Source organism: Helianthus annuus, chromosome 7 (assembly GCF_002127325.2).
Source record: "Helianthus annuus cultivar XRQ/B chromosome 7, HanXRQr2.0-SUNRISE, whole genome shotgun sequence".
NCBI lineage: Eukaryota > Viridiplantae > Streptophyta > Magnoliopsida > Asterales > Asteraceae > Helianthus > Helianthus annuus.
In genome coordinates this window covers 136695303-136707679 of record NC_035439.2, presented here as the reverse complement: position 1 = coordinate 136707679, position 12377 = coordinate 136695303, and the positions used below count along the sequence as shown (strand labels likewise).

Below are 12377 nucleotides of genomic sequence, written 5' to 3'. Positions count from 1 at the left end.
AAACAAAACATTTTTTCAAAAAAAAAAAAAAAATTTTGTGTAGTGCACATGTGTAATAATACACATGTGTAGTACACATACATATGTGCAGTATTACACATGTGCACTACACAAATTTTTTTTTTTTTGAAATTTTTTTTTATATTAAAAAACCTGCGAAATTTTGATTGAAAAAAAATAATTAAAATTTTTTTTTTTTTTGTATTTTTTTTTGGCTTTTTTTAATTAGTTTTCGAGTTTTCACAATAATTAGTGGTTTTCATTTGAACCTTCCCCTATTTAATACATACATACTTGGTGGGTGTAAAACGTTGAGAACCAATTTCACTGGACCATAATTGGTAAACTCGAAAGTATCCTTCTGCCAAATGCGTGTAGGTGAACGTGTTGAGCTGTCCACGTCACAGGGACCTAAATATCATTCAGCAAAACCCAAGGGGTAAATTCTGTAACTTCAAACAGTTATATATACCCACACCCGCTTTATATGTATCATATGCTAAAAATAACCGCTCTCACATTCTCACACACACACTCAGACTCAGATCTAACAACAGGTAAACATTTACGATTCATAACGTTAGGGTTTATAATTTCGTTCAATATTTAGGGTTCTTCACTCTAATTGCTTTGCTTATTGTTTAAATTGAACACATCTAGTGATATATTTGTTCAGATGCGAGTCAATTGAAGATATTTACGTTGTTTATATGATCAGATCCGATGAAATTGAAGATATATTTAGGTTTTGTTTGTTATTGAGCTCAATTTTAGCCTTTTAAGCTGTAGGCTGTGATTCGAAAGTGTTTTGTTTAGATCTGTGCTGTTTGTATTGTTTGATTGGTGTGATCAAGGGTTTTTATGGTGTTTTAATTTGAAATGTTGATTGTTTTGAATTTGAAGTAGATGAAATGACATTTAGGCTGTAGGTTGTGAATTGAATGTGTTTTGTTTAGATCTGTGCTGTTTGGATTGTTTAGGTTATGTGATCAAGGGGTTTTATGGTGTTTTTATTGGGATTTATGATTGTTTTGTATTTGAGGTTGATGAAATGACATTTGGAATTGAAGATATACTTATGTTGTTGTTTTGTTAGTGAGCTGAATTTTAGCCTTTTAGGCAGTAGGTTGTGAATCGAAAGTGTTTTGTTTAGATCTGTGCTGTTTGTATTGTTTAGTTGATGTGATCAAGGGTTTTTATGGTGCTTTTATTGGAATTTATGATTGTTTTGAATTTGAAGTAGATGAAATGACATTTGGAATTGAAGATATATTTATGTTGTTGTTTGTTTAGTGAGCTGAATATTAGGGTGTAGGTTATGAATTGTTTAGATCTGTGCTGTCTGTATTGTTCAATTGATGTGATCAAGGGTTTTTTTGGTGTTTTAATTGGAAGTTTTGATTATTTTGAATATGAAGTAGGTGACATCATGAAATGACATTTGGAGCAGATCTGAGTGTTTGAGTTCTTGTTTGATAAGACTAGCAATGCTGTTATTGAGAGTTTATTATGTATAATATAATGTGTATTGTCTCTGTTTGTTAAAATGTTATATGAAGATTTTGTATCGTGTTAGTTGTGCCGGCTAGAAGATGTTATCTTGGGTTGGTTTTTAGGGTGTGGTTAGATAGAGTGGGGTGTGAGGGGAGGAGAAGGGAAAAAAGTGGCTACATTGTTTGTGATGATCGTTTCCGATTCAAATCTGGATGGATCTGTCAGCATTTTGTCGCTAATTTCTTTAAGAAAAAACGATGCTCTATATTTTAGATTGTTGCGTGCCATATTGTTGGCTTATAAAGTTCCTTGAGGTTACAAGTCATTTAATGATGTGACCATAAAAAACATTGTCTTTTGTGGAAAACGTTATATCCGATGTCACTAGTGGTGTTTGATCTATACTTGAAAGTTACTTTTCATCCACTTTACTAGCAAAATGTAAAAATTGAGCTTATTGATAATAGATGCATCCATGGGCCTCTTTTATCGATTCTTTACCTACAAAGTGACTTAATGCTTATTCAAAATCGTGTTCTGCAGGAATACAAGAAGATGGTGAAGATCTGCTGTATTGGAGCTGGGTATGTCGGTGGGCCCACCATGGCTGTCATAGCACTCAAGTGCCCCGATGTCGAAGTGGCGGTGGTTGATATTTCCGTACCTCGCATCACAGCCTGGAACAGCGACCAACTCCCTATTTACGAACCAGGGCTTGACGATGTCGTGAAGCAATGTAGAGGCAAAAACCTCTTTTTCAGCACGGACGTAGAGAAACACGTATGCGAGGCCGACATAGTATTTGTTTCCGTCAATACCCCAACAAAGACACGCGGTCTCGGTGCTGGTAAAGCTGCTGATCTCACATACTGGGAAAGTGCTGCTCGCATGATTGCTGATGTGTCAAAATCAGACAAAATTGTCGTTGAGAAATCAACTGTCCCCGTCAAAACAGCCGAAGCTATTGAAAAAATCTTGATGCATAACAGCAAGGGTATTAACTTCCAAATTCTTTCAAACCCGGAGTTCCTTGCTGAGGGAACCGCAATTCAAGATCTTTTCAAACCCGACAGAGTCCTCATTGGTGGTCGGGAAACCCCAGGAGGCCAGAAAGCAATCAAAGCATTGAAAGACGTGTACGCTCACTGGGTCCCGGAAGAAAATATCATCACAACCAATTTATGGTCTGCAGAGTTGTCAAAACTTGCTGCAAATGCCTTCTTGGCACAAAGAATCTCGTCTGTGAACGCCATGTCAGCTCTTTGTGAGGCGACTGGTGCAAATGTTAGCCAGGTTTCTTATGCAGTCGGAAAAGATACAAGAATCGGTGCGAAGTTCTTGAATGCTAGTGTCGGCTTTGGCGGTTCTTGCTTTCAAAAAGACATCTTGAACTTGGTGTACATCTGTGAGTGCAACGGTCTCCCCGAAGTGGCGGAATACTGGAAACAAGTCATAAAGATCAACGATTACCAAAAGACCCGTTTTGTAAACCGGGTCGTCGCTTCTATGTTCAACACAGTGTCAAACAAGAAGATCGCCATCCTTGGATTCGCCTTCAAGAAGGACACTGGTGACACCCGTGAGACCCCGGCTATTGACGTGTGCAAGGGATTGCTCGGCGACAAGGCTCTTTTAAGCATTTACGATCCGCAAGTCACCGAGGATCAAATCCAAAGAGACCTTTCGATGAAGAAGTTCGACTGGGACCATCCTCTTCACCTCCAGCCGATGAGCCCAACTACTGTTAAGCAAGTCGGTGTTGTTTGGGATGCGTATGCAGCCACCAAGGATGCCCATGGTGTGTGTATCTTGACCGAGTGGGATGAGTTTAAAACCCTAGATTTCCAGAGGATATATGACAACATGCAGAAACCCGCTTTTGTGTTTGATGGTCGGAATGTTGTTGACAGTGACAAACTGAGAGAAATTGGCTTCATTGTTTACTCGATTGGTAAGCCGCTGGATGCGTGGCTCAAGGACATGCCTGCTTTGGTTTAAAGAAAGTATTCGATTACGTTGTTTGGCTTGTGGTGGAACCTGAGAGCACTAGTCAGTTCAAAGTCTTCACTATTTTTGGCTGGTCAGTTCTTTTATTCTTAAAATTGTTCTTTGTAGCGAAAAAACAATCATGTGGGTTTGCGATATATGTTTACTAAGCTTTACATTCCTTCTATGTTGTACTTATTGATATTGTTACATTTTTCAACTTCACCGGATTTTATTTTGTTTTGGCTCGTTTTGTTCAACACTTGTCGAAATAGTTTTAAGTAATGTGTAATTTGAGCAAGCATTCTTGTTAATGCATCATGGTGTTGTTCAGTGGCGGATCTAGAAAACTTTCATAGGGGTAACGTCTTAAAAGAAAGGGGTAACGAAATCGAAAAAACGTTAAAAAAATGTCAAAGGTTTCCAAAATTTACACTACCGCCGGATCACCAAGGGGTAGCGGAGGCTACCCCTTCTTATATGGTACATCCGCCCCTGGTGTTGTACTTGCTGTTCCTCTGACAAGTTCCGATTCTAATTTCGTACATTCTCTTGAGATTAATTTCAATTCCTTCGACTCCAATTGTCAGTTGAAATAAGTTTGTGAACCAAATGTCCCCTAATTGTTGAGTCTCTTGTAGAAGATGAGGGGTGTCAACTTATTCTGTTACCAAAACATAATAAGCTCAAACCAGTGTCTGGGTGTCGCCAAAGTGCTTAAGGTTATTGACAACATCGTTCCTTATGTAGTCAAAGGTGCAAGCCTAGGCGCTCGGGCTAGGTGTATGGAGGGACACACAAGGTTACGCCCAACCATCAAAACCCGACTGGAGAAGATGCAAACAAAGTTGTAAATAAAGAAAACCGGATTGTCCTGTTTGGTCATTTGACTCATTTTATTGGCATAAGATAAGGAATTTCATGCTAGTTTAACTTTGGAAACTAACACCTGTTAGAGCTTCTAAAATCAAAACCATAGTTTCAAACTCAGTTTCATCTTCGATCAAAGCTTTTCTGGTGTGTTGTGTATATACTCATCTAGCTTCTTTGAACCAAATTTTAGTTATAACCTACATCCAATACCTTTGAATTGTCAACAATGTATTCAACTTTCGGTTTGTAAACTTGTATAAAACTTCCGCTACGTGTTTGATTTCAAAAATTTTGAGGATTAAAAACACATATTAAAATAAAAACAGATTTAAAAAAATACGGGTCTTACCGTGTTACGCTAATTCTATAACTGAAAATCCTTCATGCCCGACAACAAAAGCTCTCACACACACACAGACACTCACTATTCAACTAAAATGATGTTTAGTGAGGGTATATAGACTATAATCAAAATATTATAGTTTATATAAACCACACCTCATGTAAGTTGTAACCCTAATTACATCGCTACAATCTAATACAATTTCCTGGTTTAAATTACACGCACCAATGTTAATTTTGAGTCATAACCCGATTCGGATAATTCAAGCAATAGTATAAAGTAAAATAACATTATTTACAAATTCACAGTTCGACTCATCAAATATTTATAGTTTCTTTTCTTTCTCGAGTTCAGTTTCAATAAAAGCTTGAATCAAACAATATGAAGCTCGAATTGATCTATAAAACGATCCGTCTGCAACCATAGTCACGGTCCTGTAAGGGTGAACAAAAGGCACCATTTCATTTTATTTGTTTTTACATATCAGCTTGTCCTGATCGCCTCATGGGCCTTGCGCGTTAAGCACGCCTGACCAAGATCTTTTTGTTGCCAATTTTATTAGGTAGCCCATTATCCTAAATAGTTGACAGTTTCTATGATTACTGAAAACAAATTTCAGCTAATTGATTGGTTTTTGATATGGTTGATGCTAATTTAACAATAAGATTAATGTAAGTCATACTTTTAATTACGACGCATATTAATAGTTGCACTTGTTAAAATGCAAGAAGGAGAACAAAACAATAAACACATAACACTAAGACCATGTGTAGTGGTGGAACAAAATAATGCCACCACCATGGGGCATTATTCGACACGTGTCATCCTAGTCAGCATGGGGCATTATTGCAAAAGTGGTGTAGTGGACATAATGCCTAATAATGCCCCTTCCAATCATTAAAAAAAAAAGGAAAGTAGTTGCGGCTAGTCAAAGTCTTCCTCATTGGCTAGTCAAAGTCCTCCTCACACTCCATTGGCCACATGCAGTTGCCTTCCAACCATTTTAGCGTTATAATTAAAACGCTGCCATGCAAATTTTTAAAATAAAACGCCTTATAACGCCTAGTGTAGTGGGGGGGGGGGGGCGTTTTGGGGCGTTTTTTTTTTCAATTTTTTTTAAAAATCACGCCCCACTACGGGTGGTCTAAGACCATGTGTAGTGGTTAACACCCCACCCTTGGGCGTTTTGCGCCATGTGGCAGCCCAGTCAGCAATGGGGCATTATGGGGCGTTTTCTAAAATGGGTGTAGTGGGGATGTGGGCATTGTGGGTCATTATGTTTGTAATAAAATTAAATAAAAAAAAACATCAAAAAAATCTGACTGGTTTTACAGAAAGGAAAATGAAGGTGATTGGACACAAGAAAAGGGGCAAGGCATGGAAAATACAACGCCAAATGCCAATTTAGGTTGAAAAACGCCCTTGGGGGGCTGAGCTCGGGCGTCGATTGGGCGTTTTGGTGGTTAAAAACGCCCCATTTCGAACGATTACGCACGGTCTAAGGCTTAATAGTGCACTTGACATCATGACATTACATCTTGTCATAGGAATAAGATACATACATTCTTTAGAACAAAGAAACAAGAATAACCAGACAAAAATCTAATAGCATGCACTAAAATGTAGGACCTTTGAAATGGGCTATTAAACTTTGGCATGTGTTTAAATTGAATTCTATGAGTTGTAATAATATGTTGAAAGCTTTATAATGGAACATGCAAGAATGGAATCACACTATTCAAACCATGTGCATTTGCTTTATTCGGATATGAATTGTGTGCTCTTAAGTCATCTTTGTCCCCTATGTATTAACTAGAAATAATTATCGCCTGGATTTTTTGATGGCCTTTAATTTACATATAGTGAGATTTTACCTAGTGTGAGATAATCGTTTGCATTTGGTCGTATTCTTTGGTTATTATGTGTCACATATGTATTTTCCATTTCGTTAAAAGTCTATTATATGGCATAGACGTTTATGACCTCCCCTTTATGCCTTGCGGTATTCATTCCTCGGGAAGTATGACCTTTATCTAACTAGTTTTTCATTCTTCCATTTGATATTATACAGATTCTTTCATTCGATCAAGATCACAGTTTTCTTTCATTTGGTTGTTTTAGTTTAATCTTTTTCGTTAGCGACGTCGTTTTAGGACAACTATGTATTTGGTGAACATTGTAACTAGTCATAGGTGGCAAAAAAAAAAAAAAAATCTGGTATAACATTTATACACTTATTTGTTGTTTTAGGAAGGGCCTGAGATTCATTCTTCTAACAAGGCCCCTAATTAGGAGTATAATAATATTTTAACAAGGTAGAAACAAAAAGAAAATATTAAAAGTTCTCTCAAATCAGAGCTTTGGCTCGTTGAACACATCGTTTTGTTGCACGAGAAACGATTTGTAGTTTGGTTTATTACGTTCGAAGATCGGACGCCGATTTGGATCGCCATGATTTTTTTTTTCTCGAGAAGAATTGTCGTCCTCATTCTTTTTTGATCGTGGAGTTTTTGTTGGGTTTGCGACCAAAAGGAAAAAAAACATGTGGACCGTCGTTTTTCAGGGTTGTTGAAAATACCAAAGCGCACATCCTATGTGGTCGGATTTGTTTATTTGTTAAAGCTTTTCGATCAGATTTGGTTCAAGTTTGTTTGTACGTAGAAAAGAAATCCAAACGCAGTACTAAGTTTTCGTTTAGCAAGATTGTTTTCGGGTAATCAAGAATGTTGTTCTTGATGATTTAAAGGAAGTAAGAAAGTAGGAAAGTAATCCAGAGGGTTCTTGGAAAAAAGTTACCAAGAACGTTCCTTAGAAGAAAGAAAGAAAGAAAGAAAGAAAGAAAAAGTTTTGGATATTTGGTTATTTATTGGAGATTGGTTTCGGGATCGGGAATCAATTCAAACCAAAAAGAGGAAACCACAAAAGAAAGTAAAGATAAGAAAGACATGATGGTGATTTGAGGACTTCCAGTATTGACGAAATCGAACTACAATGTATGGTCGACCAAGATGGAGGGATTTCTAAAAGACTATGGTTTTCGGGATGTTATAAAACCTACAGTCGGCGTAATTGCAGATGAAAGGAAGATGTACATAACATTGGGGTACATATGTCAAACCCTGCCGAAAGACATCTTGGTACAAGTTGCCATACTAATGAATGCTAAGGAAGTATGGCGTGGTTTGAAGATTTGATTTCTTGAAATTGATCATGTACGAAAGGCAGAACAGGAAAAGGCAGCTCAAGAAGCCGCTGAGAAAGAAAGATTGGATGAGATTGCTAAGAAAGAAAGATTAGTTGCGATAGCTGAGAAAGAAAGATTGGATGAGATCGCTGAGAAAGAAAGATTGGAAGCAATGAAAGGACAAATGTAGCTGGCAAATCTGTACATTTAGAATCGTATGTGAAAGTCAACATTTGAATATTTCTTAAAAAAATCGAGGCCAAATGAAAAGTTCAAAAGAATAGTTAGAAAAAAAAAAACAGAACGAGTCTGATAAAGAAAAAAATACTAACCCAGTTGCGCAATTTTGGTCAAAGTTGGATTGCCAAGAATGTTTGGATGAGCACCATAACTTAACCAACTGAGACAATTGTGACAACTCGTATTTTGAACCTATCTTGTGTAACGTTACGTAATTATGTGAATTTTATTTAATGAATGTTATGTTGTTATATGCTATGTGTAATATGTGTATATGTTACATGAACCGAACCGCAAAACACACACACATGATCGCACAAGCCACTTGGGGCCGTGTCTCTTGTAATCGGACCATAAGGGGAGCCCATGTATGGGTTCGGCCCACTCTCCTTATACGCATAACACTTAGGGGTAGTAACCACCTCTCACTTTTATCAAAAATCACAACACACACAAAACCCTACTTGCTCTCACCTCTCTCTCGAAGTCAGCGGCCCTCCCATCTCTCGAAGCTTTCTTTGATTTCATTCCCCTCTAATCGGTTAGTATGTTAACTATTTGCTTCCATGATTTTTATTTTTTATGATGATGTGCTATATACGCTTACATGATGATGTATTGTTATGATTGGATTGAATGATGTTGTGATTGATTGTAATGAAAGTTAGTGTTTGTTATTCGACTCATATGTGTAGTATGTTTAGATCACGATAAGGATTAATAATCGAATAATGTTAAAGATGACTGTTAACCGAATGCTTGCTAATCGGCCGTAATGTGTTCTTGTAAATCGGATAGTATGATAATAATCTAAAACCGATTAGATGTTAGCCGGCTATAATGTCCTGCTTTCGGATTGTTGTATGATGATTTAAGATCGAATATATTGTAATTGGTGGTATGTTTATGTAATCGGACCGAATCATATGATTTGATAAGATGTTGGTTATGCTTTGAACATGATTAGGGTTTATATGAATTAAACGATAAAACCCTTGTTTGATCGATAATATGCAAACTGTTAGTTGTTAATTGATTATGTGCAAATATGGAAACCTTGTAACTGATTGGCAAGATAAATGTTTGTAACCGAATGGCAAGATAACCGGATGTTCAAAACTGATCGCACAAGGCCTCTTGATCGCACAAGAGGTCCACTCACACAAGGGGTCCATTCGCACAAGAGGACCTGATCGCACAAGCCTTGTCAGTCGCACAAGATGTCTTCAGTCGCACAAGGCTTGCTGGATCGCTCAAGTTGTCATGTTACTTAACTGTTGGGCTTATTTATATGTTGGGCCGGGTCATTACGGATCGCACAACATGTTGTGGATCGCACAACATGTTGGGCCGATTACTTTTGGGCTTATTTTATTCGCACAAGTTGAATGTATTGTTTGACTGTTATGAGTTTGCCATGATCATCACATGTTCGTAACGTGTTAATTTGTGTGAAACATACGTGCAATACTTGAGTCAAAACCTGACTTGTATGGTAACCCTGTTAGGACGTGGTTGACCACTCTTAGTTCAAGAAACCTTTTGTGTATCTGCCGAGCAAACCAAGGTGAGTTCACACAGCCAAGGCATGGGGTTCCCAGGGTGGGAATGGGTTTGGATTATTTACTCGTACTTACTTAGCTTATGGATTTTAGTTATGGTCCTCGGGTGAGGAAGGGTTATGGTTATGATACGGCTAGACTAGTGATGCTCATAGAACTGATCTTCGCACACACGCCAGGGGTTGGCCGCGGTATTATGACTAATCATTCGCACACATGCCTAGGAAGGCCGCGAACTATACTTTAAACTTCGCACACATGCCGGGTGGCCGCGATACAAACATACCTAGTCTAGAATACTTGGGAAAACCTCCCTAAATCTTCGCATACATGCCTAGCGGGCCGCGATACGAAATAATACGATACATGACTTAATGAACGAACGCAATGCTTACTATACCATTACTATTACTGAACTATTAACTGTGAACTCGCTCAACTAGATGTTGACTCTCTGTTGCATGCCTTGCAGGACCTTAGATACATATGGAGCTTGCACAAGAAGGAGCAGGTCGTTGTGGGCACGGATCGGGAATGTTTCGTTAAACACTTTATGACAATTCATACTTTATTACGTTGGGTTTTATTTATACGCTTCCGCTAAACAGTGATAACATACTTATATTTCGAACACCTTTCATATTGGTGGTTGAATGGCATTTACTTTTACTTTTACTTATTTATTTACATGTTCAATATGATTGGTGGCTTGATCCTGGTCATGTCACGCCTCCAAGCGGTGGTACTCCGCGTGTGGATTTTTGGGGGTGTGACAGATTGGTATCAGAGCCATTGGTTATAGAGAACTTGGTTTAATAAGGGGAAAAACGTTTTTAGTAAAACCAGACTATAACCAGAACAGTGCTCTCAACGATCCACAACGACGCTTCGCTCCACGTGCAAGACTCTACATCCTAGGTAATATGGTTTATGTTTATTACCTGCATGTTAGAACTACATAGAACTTTGCTCGTAGTACGCTTAGATACACATGACTCTATTACATGAGAATACTTAAGTGCTTACACTCTTCTGTCATCGCACTACTCGCGAACCATTCTCACTTATGCTACTTTTACTATGAAGATCATGTCTGGACGAATTAACATGACTCAAGCCCAGTTGACGGCTCTCATTAACGAACAAGTTGCTGCGGCACTTGCAGCCGCACAAGCAGGAGGTATATCCTGTAGTCATAACTCACACTAGGATTTTTAGATCCTACACTCCTAAACCAACCCTCGTGTTTAACTTTGTCCCATTCGTACACAATAGGTCAACACGCACAACAACCTGTCTGCACTTTCAAGAACTTCATGGATTGTCGTCCAAGCACATTCAGTGGCACAGAAGGAGCAGTGGGACTACTCCATTGGTTTGAGAAGCTCGAGTCAGTGTACGAGATGTGTGAATGCCCTGAGGCTCGCAGGGTCAAGTACGCCACTGGTACGTTGGAAGGAATCGCGCTAACCTGGTGGAACGCGCAAGTTCAGATTCTAGGGTTGGCAGCTGCTAACGCCACCCCTTGGAATGATTTTAAGGAACTCGTCAAACGTGAATACTGCACGCGGGATGACATCCACAAGTTGGAAGATGAGTTTTACCATCTGAAAATGACGGGGTCGGAAATCGAAGCCTATACGAAACGGTCGGAACTGGCCATCTTGTGTCCAACCATGGTGGACCCTCCAATCAAGCGTATCGAATTGTACCTCAAGGGTCTAGCCTCAGAGATTCAGAGCCATGTTACATCGGCAAACCTTGACAATATCTAAGACATCCAGCGTCTTGCTCATCGACTCACCGATCAAGCAGTGGAACAGAACAAACTGCCAAAACGCATCAGTGCTACCACAACTGCTGTTACTACTTCTGCTACTCCCAGCGACAACAAGAGAAAATGGGAGGGGGATTCCAGCAAGGGATCAGTTTCTGTTCAGTCTCAGCAGCGCAAGACAAATGACTACCAGAATCCGAGTCAGCAATCATCTGGCAGTCAGGGGCAGGGTGGATATCGGGGAATTCACCCACTATGTAACAGGTGCAACAGACACCACAGTGGACGGTGTCGTAAGGAGCGTTGTCAGAGATGCCTCAAGTTAGGGTATGAAGCTAAAGACTGCAGGAGTGCGAGACCCGCGAATCAGAACCAGCAACTGCAACTACCAGCTCCACAGAACCAACAACAGCAGCCACAACGTGGGAACCGGGGATGTTTCCAATGTGGGGCTGAAGGTCATTTCAAACGTGATTGCCCTCAGTTGAACCAGAACCAGAATCGCAACAACAACAATCACCAGGGCAATGGGAACAACAACAACGGGGGAAACAACAACAATGGCAATGAAGCAAGGGGACGTGCTTTCGTACTGGGTCGAGGTGACGCAATGAACGATCCCAATGTGGTTATGGGTAAGTTTCTTCTCGACGATATTTATGTTACTGTTTTATTTGATTCGGGTGCGGATACAAGTTACATATCGTTGAAAGTCAGTAAATTGTTAAAACGTGCACCAACTCTCTTAACCACCAAACATGTAGTAGAATTAGCTAATGGTAAGAGTCTAGAAGCCACGCATGTAGTCAAGGGTTGTAATATTGTCTTAGCCGTTCAGACCTTCTTGATTGACCTCATTCCCATAGTCTTGGGAAGCTTCGATATCGTTATTGGGATGGATTGGTTATCCCAACATCA

General features: G+C 39.2%; 1 protein-coding gene across 1 annotated transcript; it reads left to right on the top strand.

The window, feature by feature from the left end:
* The first annotated feature begins 467 nt into the window (after window positions 1–467).
* Window positions 468–3740, top strand: LOC118480454 (UDP-glucose 6-dehydrogenase 3-like). The gene is made up of 2 exons (XM_035975323.1): window positions 468–557; window positions 2038–3740. The coding sequence occupies exon 2, from the start codon at window positions 2050–2052 to the stop codon at window positions 3490–3492; it is 1443 nt and encodes a 480-aa protein (XP_035831216.1). The 5' UTR covers window positions 468–557; window positions 2038–2049; the 3' UTR covers window positions 3493–3740.
* The last annotated feature ends 8637 nt before the right edge of the window (window positions 3741–12377 follow it).